Below are 25,353 nucleotides of genomic sequence, written 5' to 3'. Positions count from 1 at the left end.
GCCCGGCCCGGTGGCCTGTGTTTATTTTCTCTTACTCCCGAGACCCGGCGTAACGTAAGACGAGAGCAGAGGTGGGAAAAACACAGTGTTCCTTGTTAAAGCACCGAAACAAAGATGATTTTAACAGAGCAAAGGGAGTGTCCCTGTGAAATATGTATTATTCCTGCTCTGATCCACACCATACGGAGAAAAGAAACAACGGAGGCCATCACACACGAGTTCCAGGGAGGCTGGTCAGCGGGTACTGTCTCCGCAACGCACAAGAGGCAGGGAGCTCACGTTCTCCCGAAAACACGCTTCCCTCCCTCCAGGCATTAACACGGCCTAGTTCCTAACAATACTGGGCCCCCCTTATTATTTTAGCGACGGGAAGATTCTAGGGAGTGCCCTTCCCCCAGCCAGCCCTTTGTGGCCCCAAGTCCCCGTCGCAGAGGGCCACTCACCCACACGGAGGTGCCCGGCACATCTCACCCCAGTGGTGGCCCCTGGTACTCAGCCCCAGTCAGCCACGGGGACGACAGGGTGACCCTGAGTTTCCGTGCTTACCGCGTGCCAGGGCAATATTCCGAGAGCCTCACTGAGGTCAGTGGCCCTACTGTGGCGCCATCGCTTCACCCGTGGGATGGACAGAGAACTAACACACAGTGAAGCAACGGTCCAGATGGACCTCCGTCTGGTCCAGAGTCTGCTCTCGATCCGAAAACCACGAGCTGGTGAGCCGATCCCCACCTAATTTCTGAGCCGGCCCCAAGCCAGGGTGGGGGCGCGGTCCATCCGTTGGGCCTGGTGTGCTCCAGAGAGTGCGCTCCCCGAAACCCCTGCCTGGTCCTCGAAGGCCCACCTTGCCAGTCAGACTCACAGCATGTCGTTTGGGTACGTGTTCTCTGTCCTGCCTGAGCCCTGCTTCCAAGTGAGCAGCTCAGGCTTCAATTAAAAAACAAAACAAACACACAAACCAACCATAAAACCCACAAGAAACACAGACGTCCACTCTGGGTGGTAGATCAGCCACCTCGTGGACGTGGCATTCCTGCAGCCTGGCCCACACACGTGCCAGGACGCAGGGGTCTGTCCTCAGGGGTCGTGTCTCCACCCCCGACACTGACTGCCATGGAGGGGGCGGGGGAGAGGGAGCGAGTGCCCAGTGGGGCAGGCGGCACCCTTCTCTCTGCGGCACGAAAACATCGCCATCTTGTGCTGCACTTAAACTGGGTTGTTCCCAGACCCTCAGAGGAGCCCACTGCTCATCTCCTCTGGTGGCCCCGACTCTGGGGGTTTCAATACCAGTCCCAGGGCCTGTGGGCCCCTTCACTCTAAGGGGAAGCAGAAGGCAAACAGTGGCCTAAGTCAGCGGTGGCCCCTGGCGGCCGGCAGGGGGCTGAAGCCACAGACGTGCCTCCGCTGGTCGGCCCCTCACTTTGTAGAGCGTGGCTTAGATGCCAATACTTAAAAATCAGGAGATCGCTCCTAATAGATGATTTCTGGCTTCTCTTGGGAAAATCAGAAAGGCTGGCTCTTCTGGGCCCACGGCCCTCGGCAGCAAGCGGTGGTCACTGACCACCGGCCTCGCCGTGGCTGCAGACCCGAGTCCCCTCTGCGCACCTGCCCCAGAGGTCGGTGTCGGCCCTCCATCACGGGCCCGGCACGCTTTCCCTGTGCCTCTCACCCCCAGGAGCTGGCTTCAGAATGTGCACCTGAGGCCACAGCACTGGACAATCCAGGTGGCGTCAGGCACGCGGACTGCAGCGCACAGTCCTCTGGAATTGTGCTCTACCGCTGCCCAGGTGTCACCCCTGGAAACGACCCACCTCTACGCCATGTTTTTATAACGTAAGTCCCAGGGTGCCTGGGTGGCTCAGTCAGGCGCCTGACTCTTGATTTCAGCTCAGGTCAGGATCTCACAGTTCATGGGATGGAGCCCCGCTTCGGGCTCTGTGCTCACAGCATGGAGCCTGTCTGGGATTCTCTCTCTCTCTCTCTCTCTCTGCCCCTCCTCAACTTGCTCTCTCTCAAAATAAACAAATGTTTAAAAACACGTAAGCACCATGGAGGAGGACACTTGGGGGAAGAGCACTGGGTGTTGTATGAAAACCATCTTGACAATCAACTATAGATAAAAAAGTTTGTAAGTACCTGTATCAATACTTAGATAACGACATTTTACATTTTAGCCTAAAGACCAAATGCAGCATCGCAGAATATCCAAATTTTAAATACGCAGCTTTGAGACGGTAGAACCAAATCACCATCTCAGCTACGTCGAATTAAACGTCCCACAACCAAGTTAGGAATCACATCTTACGGTTTTTTGAAACCTCTTCTTTACAGACTTTTTAGAAGAATTTCAGGAAACCCTTCCCTGCAGGGAGAAAGCTCTTCCCCTTTCTTGAATCAATGGCTGCCAATCAACAGTAAGAATCATGGTTCACACCGCATCTTTTTAAGGAAATATTTTTTAAACAGAGAACGTTTAAAATGTCTAATCTGTGCGCTTCTCATGTTTTTAAGAATGCTAGCTCTCATGAGAGACCGGCACTGCAGCCACAGACCTTAGAGCTGGGAAAGGAACTGGGAAGGGGTGAAGTCCAGTCGTCTCACATGGGGACAAGTTCAAATCAGCCCAGAGATGTTAAGGGCCTCACCCAGAGTCACACAGCTAATGAAGCTGAGCTACGATACAGGAGTCGGGCACCTCCTTGCTTATTTCTCTCCCATCAGCAGCGCCCACTGACCCGCCACCGACAATACGCAGAACAGGATGTGGGCAGGGGCGACAGACAAGAACATCCAGGGAGGGGGAGAAGAAAAATAGACAATCGGGCCACCAAGCCATCACCACTGTCCCTGCTGAGTGACATTTTCATTTCCTCTTTGGAAATTTAGGAGGGAAAGGAAAAAAGCACATATTTTTATTTGCAAAGTGCTCGTTTTCTTCACGTTTCAAACTTCACACTTGACTAAAGAATGTTTATTTTCTAATGTAATCCCAGAGATTCTGCCCCAACAAGGGGGGCAGCTCAGCCTCGAGACAGGATTTCTGAGCCCCCTGAGAAGTGTCAAGAATTTGACAAAAGTCCCCTTTGTACCTGAAGGGAGTCAGAATGCCTTCACGTAAGCCGGGGCGGGGGGGAAGGGCTTACCTGCCCTGCCCTGCACCACCTGGGCACGCGCCCGTCCACGGAGCTCAACCCGTAGCGTACTGACCCTAAATCCTGAGCGTATATAGTGACACCCTCTTTAAGAACTGAAGTAAAGGGCGGGGGGGGGGGGGGGGGGGGACCCTCCTTACATAAAGGAGGTGATAAAAACTGTAAAATATACTTTGTCTTTTTTTTTAATGTTTTATTTGTTTCTGAGAGAGCGAGCAAGACAAAGAGAGAGAGCAGGGACAGAGAGAGAGGGAGACACAGAATCGGAAGCAGGCTCCAGGCTCTGAGCTGTCAGCACAGAGCCCGATGTGGGGTGCAAACCCACGAACCGTGAGATCGTGACCTGAGCGGAGGTTGGACGCTTACCGCACGGAGCCCCCCAGGCGCCCCTGTACTCTGTGATTCAGTAAGTGGCAACGTGAGGCCTGATAAAAACGAGCCAGGAAGACACTTGAGCACAGGCTACAAACTCCTACGCTATGTTCTGCAAAACCCAGGGATTTCTGGGAACGGCGGTTCAGTCTGGGGACCCTGCCCCCCCCCCCCCCCCCCCCCCCCCCCCCCCCCCCCCCCCCCCCCCCGTGTCTTCAGGGGCCCAGAGGCAGCTCCGCACTCACGGGCTTGGCCGGGCCAGGCGCTCTCCAAGCCAGGGCTGTGCCGGGGCTCAGGCTGCCACCCAGCATCTCAAGATGCGCCCTCGGCCAGCACCCGCCCTCCTCCACCCCTGCCTCACTGTAGTCTCTCTCTCAAGCAGCGAGAAATGATATTAGAGATTCCATCTCGGCCCACAATGCATTGTGCCTAACTGACCTGCCTCCTTTTCATCCCCCTCTTCTCCTCCACGTTCTTGGAATCCGTTCCTGGCAGAGTTGTGTGAGCTTTGCCTTAAATTGTTAGTGAAATGCCTGACATTTTTCCTTCGCTTTATAAACACTGTGTGCAAATCATTCAGGATCCTAATGGAAAGTAATTTCCCATTAATCCAGGCTATAAAATGCCATTTTCTTTTGAAACTGTGCCCCAGAAACAAACAGCACAGGACCCCTTTACGCTCTCAAATTCCAGCCACAAATCACCCAAGCCCAGGCCGGAGGCTCCTGCCAGGGGAGGTTCGGAGAGCAGCCTGGGAAAGGCACGGGCCCATGTGAGCAGCGGCACTCGGAGCCTGCAGCTCCCGCGATCCAGGTGACCGGACACGGAGCCTTCCAGAGGGCCATCGTTGGCACATCTGTGATCTCTGGCTGACCACTGCCGTTCTGACAACTTAATCTGCCCAGGGACCTCGCTATTGGCCAAGAAGGAGGGGACAAAAATGCGGACACGCATGGTCTGGAAGAGAAAGCCAGGAGCTCACTGTCCTATCCGCACTTCCTTCTTCCAAGTCAGATGCATCCAACCGACTCCCTGTGCGGCCGCTCGCTGGCTGCAGAGTCTGGGATCAGGAATCTTGGAAATAAATCATTCCCGATGCTCTTGGACGTTTTAAATGTTCCCCAGGATTCCTTCTTAATGATATAACGTGAACTATCTGTAAGGTAACACGCCCAGCTCTGCTACTTACTGGCTCTGTGGCCTTGAGAAAAATCCCACTTCACTTCTCTGAGCCTCCACTTACTCATCTGTAAAATGGGTGTAGCAACAGTCTAAGAGTGTGTGGGAAGTATCTGGTACATTACCCGACCCTCAGTAAGTACTCGGAAAGTGTGCCCGCTCTGTTGTTATATTATTCTTCTGTACCTGTACCTAAAGCATCAAATAATCATACCTGGCATGTTTTTGACAGCTCCTTGTGGCCTTAAGTGGTTCTTTAGTTAAAATACACCTTCCTTGTTAGAGTACAATGCTTTCCACGCTGCCAGTCCGAGAGGTCACAGTTGGCATCCCATAAGTAGCAGACGCCCCCTATCAAAGCAAAGCTGTTTTCTCTCCTAGTGAATGAGAGCAGAGGATCCTGGGAGCTGGCCCTAGGTCCTGGTGTCTGCTAGCTGCGGGGCAGAGGAGGGCGTGGTGGGCAGCCTGGGGCTGGACTCCCTTTCAAAGTTTTTAGTTAGTCTGTTTTCATATCCAGCTTCTTTCCAAACAGAAATTGTGAAGGAAGTGGCTCACAATAATGTACATATTCAGAATCTCGCGTTTCTGGACCAGAGGAGAAAAGCAAAGCCATAAACACTAGGGACGCAACAGATTTCCATCCAAACAAGAGAACTTTTGAGGGTAAAAGCCGGGCGTTATTACAAATGAATGAGAGCCACAGATATGGGGCTGTTCCGAGCACACCAGGGTGCAGGGCTGCCCTGGCCGAAGGGGACCGGGAGCACGTGACCCGGATGCAGTCACGTTAATGCTCCCGTGATCCTCTCTTCACCCCCTGGCTTCCCAGAGGTGGGGGGGGAGGCCAAGAGAGTGAAATGTGGTGCATAATTTCTTCAAAGAAGGGAGTATACATTTTCTTCAAGGACCATCCATTTTCCCGTTATTAAATACATTTCTTAGTCAAATACTCTTATCAAAATACAATTTAAAGAATATCTTGGAAAAAAAAAGGAAACTCTGGCCCGTGACCCTACTGCCACTGAACCTGGTCTGTGTGCAGTCACTGATCTGCACAACCGTGATCGCAGGGTCCCCACAAATCTGTGTCTTTCTCTGCCACTCAGCCCTCAATGCCGCGACCACGTTCTGCTCCCACACCATGTCCACCTTCAGAGGTGTGAAGAACCGCACAGCCGCCCCTCTGATGACCCCTGTCCTACTGACAAGTATGTGTAAATACATGCCGGTCATCAGGTTATTTTCGCTCACAAGTTTTTATTTCTCTGGACCGTGGCGTGACAGATGGAGGAGAATGGTGTTGCCTAAATCATCTCCTCAGGATCATACGTGTCCGGCGCGAAGCCGTTGAGAACCCCTAATCATTTTCATTAATTTTGACAGACACCGAGAAATTATTTCCCAGGGGCTGACGGGCAACGGCCTGCAGGCCAAACAGTGTTTCAATAAACACGGCCTTGCCCAGCCCTTTCCCTAGCGTCTGCGGCCACTGCCCACTGTGACCCCGACATGTAGCTACATCAGAGCCCCCGCGGCCCACTGAGCCCACAGAATCCACCGCTTGGCCCCCGACGGGAGCGATCCACCAGCACCGGGCTGCCTTCGCTCGCCTTCCCGCCAGCCCAGGCGCTCAGGCCGCCCCCCTGCCCCCGCCCCGCCCCGGCCCCTGCAGCCAGGAGAGGTCAGCAGACTCCACTCCTGCCAGGCGGCAGTGGAGGAGCCAGAGTCAGGTGGGGCTCATTCCGGAAAGGGGCCTCCGTGGCCTGGGCTCCCACTCTTCCTTCTACCTTCTCTGAACACCTCTCCCTGGAGGGCCCGACGCGCAGTGGTAACCACTACTACCCAACTTAACACAGAGCCGGCCGCACGGTCTTGCCACCGCAACACTCACGGCGCCGCCTCTGTAGGCGGGAAGTGACGAGGAAGAAGCAGGTGCCACGGTGTGAGAGCGGTGACCCTCGCTGGGTCACGGCAAAGCATCTGGTGGAACTTCGCCTGTGACGACTCTGAAGGCCTGTCACGTGGCAGCAGCTCGAAGGGAAGAGACGGACGGAACATAGCGCGGGTGTAATTCACTGCGGGCTGGTGCGTCCTGCAGACTGTTGTGAGGCAGACAAGAACCAGCCGGTTGCAGGCAAAGGTAAAAGGGAAGGGAGGACGATGAGAGGCTGGGTCCCAGAGCATCGGAACCGCCATCCGCTTCCCCTGATCATTCTGAGACTTCTCTAAACCAAACGGAAGACCGGGTTCTGCAGCGAAGACCAAACCAAAGGCTCCGCCTCCCCACCCTCACTCACCTGTGGACTCCGACAGCCTCAAGGTGGCCCTGGTAAGTTAAGGAAGGCTAACAGGCGACCAACAGGGTGCGAGAAGACATTTGCCATGACATATCCCACAAGAGATTAGTGTCCAAACTCTGTCAGGAACTTACTGAACTCAACACACCAACAACAAATAATCCCGTGAAACGATGGTCAGAAGACATAAACAGACACTTTTCCAAAGACACCCGGATAGCCAACAGCCACGTGACAATATGCTCAATGTCACTCATCGACAGGGAAACACAAATCAAAACCACAATGAGATACCACCTCACACCCATCAGAATGGCCAAAATGAAGAATTCAGGCAACAACAGATGTGGATTAAGTTACGGAGAAAGGAGAACCCTCGTGCACGGCTGGTGGGAACGCAGACTAGTGCAGCCGCTCCGGAAACGGCGTGGAGGGTCCTCAGAAAACTAAAACCAGAACCACCCTACGACCCAGCAACTGCACTAGCAGGTGTTTATCCAAAGGCTACAGGCGTGCTGTTTCGAAGGGGCACACGCACCCCAATGTTTAGAGCAGCGCTATCGACAGCAGACAAAGTACGGAAAGAGCCCAAGTGTCCATCGGCGGATGAACGGATAAAGAAGATGTGGTGTATAGATACACAATTACACAATTACTCTGCAATCGAATGAATGAAATCTTGCCATCTGCACCTATGTGGATGGAACTGGAGTATTATCCTAAGTAAGTCCCAGGGAAATTTGATTTAGCAAATATCATATGATTTTACCCTTATGTGGAATTTAAGAAACACAGCAGAAGAACATACAGTGGAAGGGAAGGAACAATAAGATAAAAACAGAGAGGGAGACAAAGCACAAGAGACCCTTGACCGCAGAGAACACACTGGGGGTCATGAGAGGAGAGTGGGGGCATGGGCACTGAGGAGGGCGCTCGTTGGGATGAGCACCGGGTGTCGAACGGACGTGATGAACCACTGGGTTCTGCTTCTGAAGCCAATACCGCAGTGTTCAACCAATAACTTGAATTTAAATTTTAAAAAAGAGAAAGAAAAGGCTAGACAAGTGGAGGAGGGAAGGAGACGGCCCGAAAAGCCACGCCTACGACCGGGCCATGAGGGCCGTGACTGGCGCAGGAGGCAGAGGCCACTACGCTCCTGAAGGCGCCACGCATGGCAGGAAGAGCAAGCTGACCCTGAACACGTCCGCGTCTCTCGGGCCTGCAGGACCCCAGGGCCCCTGCGCACAGGGCGGAGCGCAGCTGCGATCCGCAGCCCACTTCCGACGGGAGGCACGCGCGTCTGGACGATACGAAGGACTCCTGGGAAGGCAACTCTAGGGACCACAGGGCACAGGCCCAGGGAGGTGCCCCTGCTCCTGCCGGAGAGCAGAACCGGTGTCGACCCAAGGACACTGTCCAGGGGGTCCTGGCCACACCTGCCCAGCAGAATCCCGTCCCCTCAGGGACCCGCGTCTGCTGTGTGTCCCCACGGGAGCCTCTGCCCAGCCAGAGGCTGCGTCCCCAACTCTAACACCGCCCGCGGTCATCTGACCCAGGTCTGCTCGAAGGGCCATGAGCGTGTCACTCCCGCCTCGCTGGTGTGAGAGGCCGTGTGCAGCGGGACCGCCATTCCCTCGCCCCCTCCCGGTGGCCGGCGCGGCCACGGCTAGGGCGGTGCGGACACCACACGGTGAGGCTGGCGGGCCCGGGGGCTCTGCGGACGGCGGGAGCACCGCTCAAGGAACGCTCAGTGTGCTCCCCGACTCCTGCGTGCGCGGGAAGAGCTGGCTGGCTGAGCACAGGCTGTGCTGTGGGGCCTCTTTTTAAAACAAAAAAACAAAACAGAAAGACAGCAGCTGGTGTCAAGGAGCAAGAAACTGGTCTCAAGACCAGGGACTGAGGAAAGAATACTTTCCTTATGGTGAGATTCAAGGTTCTCTCCGCCCACAGCACGCGGCACCTGAGGCCACACCAGGCGACGGGCAGCAGGGGACGCACCCGGGGGGGACGCATGGCATGAACAACCCGAAAGAGGTCCGCGCGATACAACAGAGGACGAGAGAGCAGCCTGCTTCAGCGTCGGATCCCTAGCGATTATAAAGGAGGTGTTTTTTAAACCTCCAAGTAAAGCTGAGAAGCAAGAACAAACACTACTGGTAGACCAAAAATTACGGACAATAGGAGGGTTATCTGAGAGTTGGAAAGTGACAGAGGGGCACCTGGGTGGCTCAGTCGGTTAAGCGTCCGACTTCAGCTCAGGCCATGATCTCACAGTTCGTGAGTTCAAGCCCCGCATCAGGCTCTGTGCTCTCTCTGTCTCTCAAAAATAAATAAACATTAAAATAAATTAAGACAAAAAAATGAAAGTGGCAGAAATTAAACTCACAATGATTCCCATGGAGGGATGCCCCAGAAGAGGGCCCTGCAGATGCCCAAAGCCCAGAGGCAGTGCATACAGAGAGCTGGGGGACCATCTGGCTTTCTGGGAAGGAATGGGTACAGTCAAAGAAAAAAGCTATAAAAGGTGAAATATCCCCAGAAGGCAGAATGAAAACAGCAGAGATACAGAAAGCAAGAAGGAGAAGATGAGCCAAAGAGGAAGAAGTCAAAAGTTTCAACATCTATTAGGGTTTTTAAAAGAACAAATCAGAGACAACAGAGAAGACTATTTAATGCTTTAACGAGGGGCACCTGGGTGACCCAGTCAGTTGAGCTTCCGACTTCGGCTCAGGTCATGATCTCACAGTTCATGGGTTTGAGCCCTGCGTCGGGGCCTGGTTCTGATTCTGTGTGTCCCTCTCTCTCTGCCCCTCCCCTGCTCATTATCTGTCTCTCTCTGTCTCTCAAAAGTAAATAAATGCTAAAAAAGTCTAAAAAAAATAAAAGCATTAACGATTTTCCCCATCATTAAACACAATATGAACAATCAGATTCCAAGGGCAGAGAACTACAGGAGAGGAGGGGGAACAGAACCAGTGTTCCCATAATTCTGCTAGAACTGCCAGGAGGAAAAGACAACTCCCCAACTACAGACAGGGATTCAGTACCTGCCCCTGAAAATTAACAGAAAAGAACAGATAATATGTGCATAAGGACACAGGAGACTTGAGCTATGTTATCAAGCAACGTGACCCAACTGACATTTGCAGAACACTCTACCCAACACGAATGGAATCCGTATGCATCTCAAGTGAAGAGTCTATTCCGGGCCATAAAGCAAGTCTCAAAATATGTTCAAGACAGACTATGTTATGTGACCAAAATGGAATTAATTAAAATCCTGAAACAGAAAGACATCTGGAGAATCCTCCAAATATATGGAAACTAAATAACATGCCTCAAAGTAAAACATGGGTTAAAGAAGATATCAAATGTGAAACCAGAAAGTACTTTGAAGAGGACGAAAAGGAAGACGACACACCAAGATCCAGAGGGCAATGCTAAGGTGGTTATTTTCCAGGAAAAACCAGCACTGAACACCCAGATTACAAAGGAAGAAAGGACACAGTGACCTCAGCCTCTACCTCAAGAAATTACATGAAGAAGAGCAAATGAGGGGCGCCTAGGGGGCTCAGTCAGTTGAACGTCTGACTTCAGCTCAGGTCATGATCTCACAGTCCATGAATTTGAGACCCACGTCGGACTCTGTGGACAGCTCAGAGCCTGGAGCCTGCTTCAGATCCTGTCTCCTTCTTTCTCTGCCCCTCCCCTGTGCGCTCTCTCTTTATCAAAAATAAATACAACATTGATTTTTTTTTAAAGAAGAGCAAATGAAGCCAAAAGAGAAGAAAGGAAATAATATCAAAGTGGATCTTAATGAGCTAGTAAACAGGAAGCAAGAGAGAAATCAAAGAAACAGAAAACGCGTTCTTTGAGAACAGCAATAAAACTAAGGCATCTGTAGGCAGATTCATCAAGGAAAAAAAAAGAGACGATTAACAAATTTTCTATCGGAAATGAGAGCAGTGGCATCGCTGCAAACTCTGTATGTCTTACAAGGAAAAACGAGGGAATATATGAACAACTTTATGCCAATTAATCCAGCAACTTAGATGAAATGGACAAGTACCTCGAAAGACACAAAGTACCAGAGCTCACTCACGAAGAAGTAGATGACGTCAATAGCCTTAGATCTAGAAGGAAATTTAATCTGTGGCTGAAAACCTTTGCCCAGGGAAGCATTTATTTTAAAGAGGAACTTTCCAGAGAAAGCTGAGAAACACTGGGTTGGCCAGATGGTCAACAACAACATCGATGACAACATGGACAGCAGTAATTCCCGGTGACGGCGCACACCCTGAAAGCGCGCTCGGCCCCTGCGGCGATCCTCCCTGACTCCACATCCATGTCCTCCTTCTGGTCATGAAAAAACCGACACAAACCCCAACTGAGGAACAGTCTACAAAACACCTGAATGCAACTCCCCCAAACTGCCAAGCTCATTAAAAACAAAGGAAGTCTTACAAACGGTCACAGCCAAGCATGTAAACAGACATGGTGACTAAATATAACGCAGTGTCCTGGATGGGATCTTGGGACAGAAAAAGGACATGAGGTAAAAACTATGGAAATCTGAACAAAGTACAGACTTCACTCCATAACGTATCTGTACAGCTTCCCTGGACGTACCGCACTAATAAGATACTAGTAAGAAGGGGACAAAACCTGAAGGGAAACAGTCACAGGTACACAGGAAGGCTGCGCACTGTCTCTACAGCTCTCCCATAAATCTAGAACTATTCTAAACCTAAGTTCACTTAAAAAAAAACAACCTTTCTCACAACGGGTTTATCCCTTGAATATAACACTTTTTAAATTAACTTAACAGACGTCACCATGTTAACGAACTAAATAATAAAAACATATTATCACCTCCACAGATACCAAAAAAGGCAGCTGACCAAATCTAAAATTTGTTCCTGATAAAAACCCGCAGCAAACGATGACTGGAGGAGAGTGCCATCTGGTAAAAGACGCCTACGAAAACTCTACAGCTGATGCCGTCCTTACATATAAGCTACCGGGTGCCACTCCTCTCACGTCAGGAACAAGGCAAGCGCGTCTCCAGCTACGCTATTCGACATGAGACTTGAGGGTGTAGCCAGTGCAAAAAGGCAAGAAAAACAAATAAAAGGCATTCTGACCTCCAGTTAACAAAAACAGTCTTTCTTCTTGGTGACATGATCATCTCCCTAGAAAAACTGGTGCATCTCCCTAGAAAAAGCTGCTGGAACTAATGAGTGAATTTAGCCACGTGGCAGGAAAAAGACCAACACACAAAAGTCAACTGCATACCTACACGTGAGCAGTGAGAAACTAAAAACTGAAATTGTATTGAAGTGCTATTTTAAATCACACAAATATTTTGACGTATTGGGAGACTGATGAAAAACGTACCAGACCTGTCTGCTGAAAAAAGGAAACCACGGCCGAGAGAAATTAAGAAAACTTAAATAAGTGGGAAATTGACTGTGTTCAGGATTGGAAAAGCCCCAGGCTGTTAAGCTGTAAAGTCCCCCTAAACTGATTCATAGATCAACCTCAACCACATCAAAATCTAAGCATGCTTCATTTGCTAAAAATTAAAAAGCTGATCCTAAAATTTGCATAGAAATGCTACCAGAAGAGCCAACTGCTCTGAAAGAGAAGGCCGCGTCGGGGAACTAACAGCGCCCTAGTCGAGACTAACGGTGAAGCTAGCGTCACCAAGACGACAAAAATTTGAGAGCGACAGTGGAAAAGTCATGATAGTACACGATGTGATACTGCCATGAATGTTATTTTTATGCTCATAACATGGTGATTGTTACAGGATATAAAAACGGAAGCGGTATCTAAGGCCTAGAGGGACGCACATAAGACCGCCAGGTGGACCTGCATATGCACAAACCAAACCAGAAAAGATGTGAAAGCAGTTTTCATCATTCTTGACCCCAACCTCATCTGTGCCACAAGTGGTCCGGGGGTGGAGATGAGCAAGCGTTTAAGAGACATTTCTGGGGAGCGTGAAGGAAGGGGTCTCTCATGTTTTTCCTATTTCACATCAAGTCATGGGAGAGAGACGGTTTTCTTTTTTCAGGGGAGAAGGGCAGAAGGAAGAAGGAAGGAGGGAGGGAGGGAGCGGGGGAGAGAGAGGGAGAGAGAGAGAGAGAAAGAGAGAGACAGAGAGAGAGAGAGAGAGAGAGGGAGAGAGAATCCCAAGCAGGCTCCATGCTCAGTGTGAAGCCCAACACAGGGCTCAACCCCACAATCCCGCGATCATGACCTGAGCCAAAATCAAGAGTCGGATGCCCACGAACTGAGCTACCCAGGCACCTTGAGGGAGAGAGACATTTTAGAAGACTTGTGAGAGAGCTGGAAATATGCTCCCTGGAGCTTTAAGAACAGAAGTGGTAGATGGAGAGAGATGCCAGCTACGACCCCCTCCCTGACCCCAATCTCCGCACTACAACAGGCCAGAGCTTGAGGGGGGAAGCCCAGCTTCAAGTCCAGGTCGCGCGCTGACCACTACATGAGGCAGCGCTCTGGGTGTCGCGTGTGCCTGCGTTCACACACTCGAGTGGAGGGCTGACGTTGCCCAAGGAAAACCAGAAATGTCGCGGCCGCCCACGTCTGCCTCAAGGAGGCGAGGGGCAGAGAGAAGGCCCTGGTCTAAGTGACTCTTCCACAGTGAAAATGGAAGTAAGGACTGTGAGTGACCTGGGGAGAGGAAGTGGGCGAGGAGGGACATCGGAGGCTGAGGACGGGGGGCAAAGTCCTCGTCTGCGTGTCAGGAAACCACGGATATCATCCCAAACTAAAACAGATCAAGAACTAGCAACACAAGCCTATTATTTAGAACAACGGAGCTGAACACCCAACAAAGAGCTGAAAGCGGTCCCTCCGAGAGCAGGAAGTGAAGAGGAGGAGAGGGTAGGAAGGGAGCAGCTGCGTTTCATTAGCGCCCTTGTGGCGCCATTTTCTTTTTGGAACTATATATACATCTTAGTCCCGTCATTGTTATTTTTTAATTGAAAAACAACATGAAAGGACAGTGATAGTGTTGGAAGAAAACCCAGACCGTGTAGCTCCAGGGCAGGTGTGCTGTGGAGAAGTTTGAAATTCATGGGTGAATAGACTTCAGCTTCGGTGTCAGACAAGAATTAACTCAAAGTGGATCATGGACTGACATGTCAAAGTGTGCAATTTGGGGGGAAAAGCACAGAAGAACATCTTTAGGATCTTGGGCTAGTCAAAGAATTCTTAGACTTCACACCAAAAGCATGATCCTAAAAGGAAGAAATGAGAAACTGGACTTCACCGAAATTAAAAACTTTTGATCAAAAACCCTATTAAGGGAATAAAAAGCTACAGAGTGAAAGAAAATATTTGCGAATCACGTATTCATCAAAGGACTTGTATTCAGAATATATATAAAGAATTCCGAAAACTCTTGATTTTGGGATTGTGAGTTCGAGCCCCAGACTGGGCACAGAGATCACTTAAATAAAACTAAAAACCAAAAAACAAAACAGAAAAACCACATAACAAACTGCAGAAAAAAAAGTATTGCTATCCCCGTATGTAAGGAATGCTTATGAATCAATAAGACAAAGTAAATGACCTAAAGGAAAAAATAAATAAATTAAATAAACAGACAATTCAGGTATGAGAAAACACAAGTGGAAAACTAAAATATAGGGGGAAGAAGTTCAACTTCCCTGGTTATTACAGAAAGGCAAAGGTAGAGAGAATACTATTTTTCCCCATGGATGCGTGGCAAAAATGGAAGTCAAATGACATGGGTGTGGGGAACAGAGTTCTACCCGTTCTGGAAGGTAATCTGGCAACAGCTACCATCATTTATAACTTGAATTCCCTCTAACTCAGCAATTCCGCTTCCGAGAAAGACTTGCCCATCAGAACATGGAGGCCCAGGAAAGTATGTTGCTTTTGGCAAATAACTGGAAACAACCTTCATGTCCGCTAACAGGGAAATGACAATACGTTAACGGAAAACTATGAAGCCGTTAAAAAATGGCGGGATAGAGGCAGATGCATACACGTGACATGGAAACAGCTCCGAGACTCAGCGACCGTTTACAAGAGCAAGATGCAGAAGAACACACCTCGTACGAGCCTGTACTTGAGACACAGAAAATCTAACCTGTGTGTATGTGGCGTGGGTGTGTACAAGCACGGGCACATACACACAGCAGCGTTCACACCACACTGTTAACAGCGGCGCATCTGGGGGGGGACATGGAGGGAGGCCTGACCACAGGACCCCCAGCAGGACTTACACCGCCTGAATGTTGTCTTTCTCTGTTGGATCATTTCAGCCAAGAATGTATCTGTGTCACTTATCTAACTAAAAAATAACAATGCAGCACTTAAGACCATGCCTAGCTTAAAGCAGGTGCTCAACAAACGTTCACACTTTTCTAAAAAGTAGGGAAATCTTTTGAAGAGTTAAAAATGTAGATACAGAGGGCCATGGAGCATGGAGCCTGCGTGGCCAAGGTTTTAACAAAGGCAAGACGTGATGGAATTCTCCCTGGCGCTGGCTTTCGAAACTTGACAGAAGTACTGGAAGCCAGGAAGCGGGCACCCGGGCACTGCCGGGGTAGGAAGGGAGCCACGGGACAACCCAAGGAAAGTCAGGGCGTCACACCAACGCAGCAACATGCAGGAAGCAACAGCCGCCGGCAGTGCCCCCCTGAGGAGCCCACGTAGCAACACAGCACCGTGTCGTGTCTTCTTACCTGGCGTCTTCGCTGAGGCGGCGGCGGACACCCCGTTGAGTTCACTGGGACTCCTCTTTACGGGCCGTGGCTTATATTCGCGTCTGGGGACACTGGATGCGGCCGATATTCTGAAAGATGTGTGTTAGGACCAGTCAGCCTTCCGACGGAGAAACCCAAGTCTCCACACAGACAAGTGCGCTGGCCTGAGGAGCCTGCAGCCGGGGGCCAGGTGGCGGCCGTGACCGGGTAACTCGTGCGCACGGATTCGCGGGCGGCTGAAAGCGAGAGCTGTGATAACCCCGGGGGGCGGGGTTTCCAACTCCCACCTGCACGCGGTGTCTCTCCCAGTGTCTGAGGCATCGGTCAGGTGCCAGGGCGCACTGGGCACTCGAGGGCATCAGCTGCCGATTCTCTCCTTCTGCTCAGAGAGGAGTACCAAACACGCTCACGTGAGCACCGTGTGCACGCCCTGCCCACTGACGTGGGTGCTTCCGACACCAGCCACACCTGTGTCTCCCCTCCGTACTCTGGCACTGATTTAAGCAAACATCCCTCCAAGTTTTCCCATTATCATAACCCCGTATAAAGACACTATTCTGTTACGAAGCCTGGTCCCGAATAGGGTAGATGTGTTACCCTATTACTTTAAGGAGTAGGGTTATGTGCATACTACGCGTGATACTACTGATCTTCAGAGTACACAACACATCATCATTAGAGCCTAAGAGAAACACCAGTCTTTCTTCGATCACCCAGAAGGTGATTTTTGACTCTTTCATCGCCTCTCTGAGTCAGGTGTAGGAACTTGGCCTCACATCTGGACTGGAGAGGTAAACACATGTTTTCTGAGTCTCATGTCACGCTTCTCCACATCCCCAGGGGTTGGCAAAGAGGTCCAGGCCATCGCCATCCCTAGCTTAGGCTCTCAAATCAGCCATGAAGCCAGGACGGGTGTGTAGGGTGAGCGAGTCTGTCTGGGGGCCCTGCACACGGGGCACGAAAGGGGCTTTGGCGAAACGGAAAGGGAGAAACGCTGCCAGGCTGCGTGCCCCGGGCCTGCCCGCTGGCCGGAGCCACGCTATTCCATCATCTCGGTGCCGCCCCACACCCGGCCACGAAAGCCAGCTACAGAAAACTGAAACCAGGACGAGGGGGTGGGAGGGGCGGACGGAGGGACGGAGTCTGATGCGGTTCGGCCCGCAGCCCCAGCCCCGGCTTGCAGGGAACGCGAGGCCCTCACCGCGTCTGCAGCTTGCTCTGAAGCTCCCGCAGAATCTCCGTGGACTGCCGGTGGTAGTCCAGAGCTGCCTCTATAAACACAGCCAGCTGGCTGACTTGTTCCACCTGCAGCGAAAGTGGAAAGTTACTCCAAAGCCGACGTAACGGTCAGAGAGAAGGGGAACCAGCTTCGTGGGGAGGCCCCGAGTCTTCCCCGGCGCCGGCCCACTTCACTTCACGTTCCTCCCGGAGCCTGCGCGATGATCGCCCAGGCCACGGTGCCAAGCTCTATATTCTGGAAAACCATGTTCAAATTCGTTTGTGATTAAAATTGGATCTAACTCGATAAAAGCTTGTTTCCCAATTAGAGGATCCTCCCAGGAGATTTTTTTACACTCTGACGTTCATGGACCTGAAAACAGAGAGAGAAAGCTTTTTCCAATTACAAGCGAGGCCAGCATTTACTAAATGAACTGCTTCCTCAGTGAAATGTCCCCACGGGCATCTCCTAGCGAAGTCAAATCAAGACGCTGCGTACATGAAGCTGTTCTCTCGTAAGAAGGGAAACGGGCGACAGAGCATGCACCTGCGCCAAGACGTACTCTTCTGACGCGGGTTTCTGCCATCAGTTCAGAATCACTGCCCTGACGCGTACAGCCACGGGGAGTGAACCACACGGCCTCTGGACCCCTCGTCCCCAACGAATCACGACACTCATGACATCAGTGACCAAGTTACAGTGGATGCAAAAAGAAAAAAACCCACTAAAATCAGAAAGCTCTATCACATCCGGAAGGCCGGAAGACGCGGGGAGGTGTGGTTTGAGGAAGAGACGCCTCCCGGGGGGTCTGGGACCGTCCCCGCGGCCCCAGTGTGTCTGAGCAGCTGCGACAGGGAAGCAGGGTTCCTTACGCTGACACCGGCCAGCCTCGGGGGGGACCTCTGGGCAAGGTGACGAGGACCCCAGCACGGGTCCCGTGAACTCCAGGGAGGACGCACACCAAATCAACCCCCTCTTCCCAAGCTTCCCCAAAGCCTAATGTATCACCTCCATGTCCCAGGGCAAAGTCAGCCCTGCCCGGTCGCCCCAACACCAGCAAAGGACCACTCACCTCCAAAGGCCCAAGCTGATACCGTGCGCGGTCCCAGACCGTGCCTCGGCTCCTCTAGGTTCACTTCCGTCCCCCACACCCAGCAACTGAACACCGGCTCAAGCGCACACCTGACACACCCATCCTGCTTGTGCCCCACGGTGATCAGCTTCTGCACGAGGAAACCTCGCCGTGTGACACTGACCATACCACACGTGGCGGGAAAGCACAGGCCTTGGCCATCAAGTTCCCCAAACCTGATAAAACACAACAAAGACCGCCGGGCCGCTACAAAATCCTGACAATCTATTAAGTTTCACCTCTTTGGCTTTGACGTTGAAACGAGGCCGATGCCACGGTCTAACTCGACCGCAGCAGAACCTGCTGCAGATGGAACCTTCCTCCCGACGGCAGGAGAGCTGTGCGCTCGGTCAAATCTGGGCCACGCCTCCTGCCTTTAGTAGAGTTAGCTTCTATTTTAATCCCCGCTTTGAACTATGTCGGACCTTTCTCATTTTCAAAGGAGCGAGAGCTAGATGAGTATTCCTCGCAGCATAGTGGGGGGAGCAGGGAGGTGCAGGGGGAAAGCTCTCCTGTCTGGTCGGCGAAAGGACGTCACGCGATCTAGAAGTGCGTCTGGACTACTCACCGCTGGCCGACTTCGGGAAGGACGGGAGTCCCAAGGCCCCTTCGAACTTGGGGGAGAGCCGGGGTGGGGCCCACGCCTGCGTAAGGACGTGCTCGACACGCCTCCTGAAGAGGAGGGAGGCCACGTGGTCCACAAGGGGAGGCCTCGGGGCCGCACGCGGCAAGTGTGCGCAGGGCCCCGCCCCCGTCACCCCAGGCGGGAGGAAACACCTGCAGAGGCAGAACCAAGGCGGCCGCAAAGCCAGCCTTGCGAGTGCCCGTCCGGAAGCTAAAGCGTCTCTCCCACGCGCCGCAGCGCTCAACCCGGCAAATCCACCGGCTGACGGGGCAGGTCGCCCGGGACGAGACGAGAGGTTTCATTCCGCTCCCGGCTGAGCCTGTGCCCCTTCGCCGGTGCCATCTTGAGAGGAAGGGTGAGCTACACCGGGGAAGGTTCACACGACACACACGGAGGACTACCAGAGCTGACTCCCGTCTCCGGGTCATGTGTCCCCACTGCCCGGACGGTGTCACACCTGGCCAGGCGCAGGCTTCCCAGTAAGCCGACGGGGAAGGAGGAGAGGCCCACACAACGTTCCCCAGGAACCGGAACGGAACCAGGAGCTTGCAGTGGACAGAAAAACGGCCCCCAGAGACATCCAAGCCTGTGTCCCCAAATCTGTGACTATGTCACCTTTCTAGGCAAAAGGGACCCTGCAGGTGTAAATGAGGTAAGGGTCTTGAACTGGGGGTTGGCTGGATTATCTGGGTGGGCCCGGGGCCATCACAGGGTCCTGGGGGGCGGTCAGAGTCAAAGCAGGAGGTGCATCAGAGGAGGCATGGCAGGTGTGGACTTTGAGAGGGGAGTGGGCACCGGGCCAAGGAAGCAGGTGCCTCTGGAAGGTGGCAAAGGCATGGTGTCTTCCCTTACGCGCTCCGGGCGGAACTCAGCGCTTCCCAGATGGTGACATGAGGACTTCTGGCCTCCTGCCTGTACGTCAGCAGATCTGTGTTGCTGAAGGCACGCGTGTGTGGTGACTTGTTACAGGAGGGACAGGAAACTGCTCTTTCTGAGCTGCTTCAGTCTACTCTCAAAAGCCGCCAAATCCAGCACAGGGAACAGCCCTGGTCAGGGTCCCCTGTTCCTGGGGGACGGGAGCCTTGACACTTCCAGGAACCCAACCCCGTGGGGAACGTGCCCACGTGGCTGGGGCCGGGGATCGCACGGCCGACCCCACCCCCTGTCGTGGTTCCTCGCTCTCTTCCCAGGGGTGAGAGAGAGTCCCTGCATCTCCTGGGTGTCACCCGCGGGTGAACTGAGCCCTGGGGCTGGGGGCAGAGTGCAGAGGCGCACTCCTAGGACCACAGCACGAGCGGAGACACGGGGAGAAGCAGGTGACGCCCTGCGCCCAGGTCTCTGGAGTCTGCAGCGTGCCCGGCGTGCCTGCACAGGGGAAGACTCGGTTCTGGACTGTGACAAGCCCGCCCCTCCCACGACCGAGACGGCACGTTTCCAACGGAGCCCGTCTTCGACAGGAATCGCTTTCATCCAAGTGACTTCTTGCTCTGTCGTCTCCAAGACCTCCACTCTTTCCGGATTCCTCGGAGAAGCTGAAGGAGCCTGAGCACAGACAGATCCCTCTTCCAATGGGGCAGGAGCTTTATTCAGAGCTTCTGAGAAGGTCTGAGCAAGGCAGTTACACCAGGAACCCGGATAATGGCCTCTCACATTTCTACTCCCCACTTCGTACTTCCAAGGGCGCCTTGTCTGCATTGGTCCATGACACTTGTCGGCCAAGTGACTTTCTAGGGGCAAAGAGCCGAGCGGAAGTGAAACTAGAACCAGATTCCAGGTCGTTCGCTCCATGTTAGGTGTGCTTTCCTTCAGCGAGGCCGGTATTTCCTAACCTACCTTATGCCACAGGACACCAGTCCCTTGAATGACAGCAGTAATGATGACGCGGACAAGCTCCGAGGCCAAGCACGTCTGAGACTTCCCAGCGAGTGTCTCCTGCCTTAGCTCTGAGACGGGAACTTTTCACACTGTCACATAAAGACTCTGGAAAGTCTTATGACAAAGCAGCCTACCTAGTGTTCTCCCCACCACAGTCCACCCAACTCACTTGACCGCAGAGACATTATTAGCACCACCCACTACCTCCCCCGCAATGAAGCAGACACAGGTACAGACACAGGTACGGGGGGGGGGGGGCGCGGGGGGGTGCCGGCAAAGGTTGGCCGTGGGGTCGGTGACCCGGAGAGAGCAGGGAGTCAGGGTCCTGGGGGCTGCAGACGCGCTGGGCCTGGCCTGGGCGGAGAAGGGTCAAGGACGGGCCGGGAGTCCGTGTAGGCCCCTCCCCTCCCTCCGTGCACCGGCTTCCCCGCCTCCCCCACGAGTCACCGCTGCTGGTCCCCAAGCACAGCCACCTCCGCACTCGGTCCAAGGGCGGAACTGGAGCAGTCTCGACACCTCGTCTCCTCAGCGGGACCCAGCCCACCTGGACACGGCCCAGACACACCGACACAGCGAAGGACAAGACGGTCCCCCGCAGGGTCTCCTGCTGCCGCCCCAAGACCAGAGGGAAGGCCGCCTTCCGTAGCTCACGCAGTAACTCTCGTTTCCTCGCCTCGAACCCAGGGAGGGGCCCGTGCCGGGGAGATGCCCCAGCAGCCGGTGCGCTCCACGCCGGGCCCCTCGGGAAACGGCCCCTCGCCACCATCGCCATCGTCAGCACAGCAACCTCCCGGGCCTCACCATGGTCGTTCCCACAAGAGTCACCAACCAGGGCACCCGGGTCACTGCCGCGTTCCAGCCATGGGGGAGGGGAGGCCAGAGAGGGGACGGAGCCTGTTCCCTGGCGCCGGACAGTCCTCAGCCGCCTGAGGAGTCCGGTCCCCTCCCACTTCTGCGGCTGCTTCCCAGGGGGTCTTGTCGGAGCACAGGACAGGTGGGAGAAGGCCGTCCCGAGACGAGCCAGCGCAGCCTCGGACCCCGCCCTGAGCTGCAGGAGCCGCAGGTCCCACACGAGACTCGACTGCGGAGTTCAAGCCACCCCGAGCGGGCAGGGGCCAAAGGGCAGCGCGGGCGACGGCCTGGGGAGCGTGGCGTGCACCGGACACGTGGACACGTCACCCCTCAAGACCACTTTCTGGACACTTCAAAAAACCAAATACAGCAATCTGAAACAAACTCAAAATCGCCTACTGCATGGGGACAATCTCACCAGGAAAGTCGTATTCTCAAGGGAAAATAAACAAGAAAAACAGCCAGCTGTTTACACCTCTTCTCATTTCCTGTAAGATGCAAACCCCCTGATAAAACATGAGAAGGAGAAACACAATCGAGCGTGCTCTCCAGCACTCGGGTGTAACAGATGTGGGATCTTCAAACTGTTGTCTCCGGGATTCATGTCTCGCCAGCGTGGAACATAAGTAACCCGCCCCCACACGTCACCACGGCAAACCAGAGATGCGCACTACATTTTACCTGACCTGACTCAAAAGTGCTAACCTTGATGTACCTTTCGATAAACTATTATAAGTAGAACATGGTTTTGCAGATAAAGAAATCCTGTGACTTGTCCCCACAGGTTTGAAAGTTTCAGCGAGTGGGGTCCAAAGCCAAGGCCGGGCCCACACGGCTCGTGGCACAAGCAAGGCCCACGTCGGGGCAGGGACGCCACAGAGAAGCAGGTGGGCGAAGGCTCTTCCCAGCAGGCCGTAACAAATGCCACAGGACTCATCCCCGGGGCAGAGAAGGGAGGCCCCGGCCTTCAGGGTGCCCAGCGGGCGTCCCCATGCCCTCGGGGACGCTGAATCTGACTTCGCTCGGACAAATCAAATGACAGCTGGTGGTGGCAATTACAGCCCGACACAACACGAGCATTTCTGAGGGGCGTGCGGCAAGACGCCCACAATTCCTGAGTTCACAGGCGCTGCGGCGGCGCAGCTCAACAATGCAGGTCACGTGCAGGTTACATCCTGCACGTTTGCGATGACAAGTCAAGGCAGCGGAGGCCTGGTCCTCCTCAAACGTCCGCCTCCCAGAGGGCCTTGCGTTCCACCGCGAAGTCACGGTGCTGTGGCCTCAAATACAAAGGCCGGTCTGCTGTGCCATTCCCCAAGCCACCCCCTCCCCGGGCTGCCTGGGACCTGAGGTGTGAGCTGGGGCTTGCCAGATGTCTGAAGCAGAACTTAATGGTTACAGAAAATTCTGGAAGCCTTTATAAAACTAATGCTCCAGAGCTTCTTAACATGTTGATCCTACTCATATGGTCAGTGTTGCTATTCACGTTAAAGTCTCCTGATTGGTTTAAATACTTACATCATTTTCTAAAAAATTAAACATGCTTCTTTCAGCCAACTCCTTTGACTCTTCAAATTTTTCTACCGCTTGTCTGATTTCTTCGTCTGGTATCTTACCTACTCGCTTCTTTTTATAATCATAATCCAGGCGGCGGCCCTCCAGCTTTTTCAGGTGGTGCTAAACAAGAGAGAGACTTTCAGAGAACTCAAAACATGGGGCAGAGAAACTTTGTTATTCCCGCGAACACAGCCACTGCTTTTTGTCCACCTGAATTCTAGGGGCAGGGACACACCTTACACGTCTGCGTGTCCCCAGCATCCACCAGAGGCTACCTTTACTGCAGGACCCCAAGAAATGGCGAAAGGTTAGATGGAGGGACAGGCAGGTGGACGGATAGGTGGATGATGGATGGATGGATGGATGGATGAGCAGGTGGGCAGATGAATCTATGGATGGAAGAATGGAAGAGTAGGTGGACAGAGGGGTGGACGGACAGGTGGGCGGATGGACACATGGATGGCAGAATGAACATCTACACAGAACATAAGGACAAAGCATCAGCGCTCAGATTCCATTTCCCAAAATTCTTTATAGGGCCCCTCACTTCAGCTCTACAATATAACGTCCAGATAATTTCCAATCAAACTATACCAAAAACAAGCGTGTTTCCTTTGGCACTACTGTCAAGTCCTCACCAAAAAGTAGATTATAAAAGCGCAAATTTCTAGTGGCCCCTAGAATACTAGGCGTCTCCCATAAAGGTCTCAAGCAACTATAGGGAAGTTGAATAAATTGTACACGTTGAGAAACAGACACTCAGGACTTCTGAAATGGTGTGATTTCTTTAGGAAAAACAACAGGATCTCTTTAACAAAACCTAACAACCGTAGACATTAGCCCTGTCCATTCACGGAGCGGGCTGCCTCGGGTGGTAGTAAGGTCCCCGTCACAGTCTGTGTTCACGCAGCGGCTCCCGTGTCACAAATACTGCAGCCTCGGAAAACAGGCGCCTGACGTCAGCAGCCCGTCCCAGCGAAGGGTGCGGGCGTGGCGGGGAGAGCGCACCCGGTAAACACCCACGAGCGGCTTTGCTGTGCGCGCGGTGCCTCCGTGTGCCGCTGTGGCACAGGGACGAGGACGGCGGCCCGGCTGCTTACGGGCCAGGCGCTGTGTGGAGCCCGCAGAACCGCTTCCGGACAGGACCGCCGGGTGCTGAGGGCAGGCCCACCCCGACGTCTGGGACGCAGCGCAGTGGCGACTGAACGGTCCCTGAGCAGCGGACTCGGCGCTCCATCGCTCCGGGATTTAAGCGTATTTTAAAGCGTTTCTGTATCGGACGGCCACTGAGTAACGAGGAAGCCACTCATTCTTCTGTCCCCACTTCCGCCCAGGTCCGTTCTGCCCACCTGTCCGCCCCACGCCCCGCCCACAGCCAGCCCGGAAGCAGGGGGAGCGGGCGGCCACGCCGTCGGGCGGACCTCGGGCGCCCCCCAAGGACGGCAGCAGGGGGAGAAAGGGCGTGGTGCGTGTTTCAGCAGAGGGGCTTTTAGTTTCTAGGCTCTGCGTTTGGAAAAGACGGTCTGGTGCCCCCTCCTGTCCCCAGGACGCCCCTTCTTCTCTGGAGGCATCTCTTCTTTAACGATTTGCAGGCACCAACGCCGTGCTGGGCGTCGTGGTCACAAAAGTGGATTCTGTGTCTCCTTCTCTCTCCGACCCTCCCCCACTCACACTCTGTGTGTGTCTCTCTCAAAAATAAGTAAACGTTAAAAAACTTTTTCGAAGCAGCATCAGGTGGACTTAGAGCCCGGAAGACTTACCCCAATCTCTTTCAGATCTTTGTCTTGCAGTAACTGAAGCGGGTCGATAAAAGTTTGCTTTACGTTAATGTCAAGAGAATCCTTCACCTCGGCCATGAGCTTCATGGACTCACCCACTTCTATCAATGCGCCACCTTGAAGAGAAAACACGAATTTTCAAAAAAGGGTCTTTAACAGAGTACTCGAGCTCAGCAGTGATATTTATTGACTTCTCTCCCCAGCGTTTGTGGACGGCAGTGCACAAAAGGGAATCCCCCTGGCACTGTTGAATCCTGACTCAGGGAAAAAAGAGACAGAAAGAAAGGCCTGTTTTCTACATTCTCCTCCCCACGTCCCCGTGCTGTCCCTGCTGGAGCAGAGACGACGGCCGGCGGCTCAGACAGACCGGAGCATTTACCAGTTTGGCCACTAGATGGGGCTACAGCTCTTCAAAAGCTGCCAACAGGTACCCGGGCTTTGGCGAAGTCCGTGGTGCACCCCGTCCCTGTACCAGAGACCTACGATAATCCGTACCTGTTTTTGTCACTGGAAGAAATCCAAAGAGGATTTTTGCTTTCACCAAAAAAGGGGG

At 53.2% G+C, this 25,353-nt stretch overlaps 1 protein-coding gene across 4 annotated transcripts in view; it reads right to left on the bottom strand.

The window, feature by feature from the left end:
* Positions 1 to 25,353, bottom strand: part of SH3GL3 (SH3 domain containing GRB2 like 3, endophilin A3) — a 98,212-nt gene that overhangs the window by 7,190 nt on the left and 65,669 nt on the right. For all 4 annotated transcript variants that reach the window (XM_029951720.1, XM_029951718.1, XM_029951719.1 and 1 more), the window contains 4 exons: positions 24,783 to 24,916; positions 22,984 to 23,142; positions 16,964 to 17,067; positions 15,742 to 15,851 (listed from right to left, as the gene is read on the bottom strand). In XM_029951720.1, the coding sequence (XP_029807580.1) occupies positions 15,742 to 15,851; positions 16,964 to 17,067; positions 22,984 to 23,142; positions 24,783 to 24,916 (507 nt within the window). The remainder of the gene's footprint in view (positions 1 to 15,741; positions 15,852 to 16,963; positions 17,068 to 22,983; positions 23,143 to 24,782; positions 24,917 to 25,353) is intronic.

The sequence above is a fragment of the Suricata suricatta genome, chromosome 9 (assembly GCF_006229205.1).
Source record: "Suricata suricatta isolate VVHF042 chromosome 9, meerkat_22Aug2017_6uvM2_HiC, whole genome shotgun sequence".
NCBI classification, from domain to species: Eukaryota; Metazoa; Chordata; class Mammalia; order Carnivora; family Herpestidae; genus Suricata; species Suricata suricatta.
This window is presented reverse-complemented; position numbering and strand designations above follow the sequence as displayed.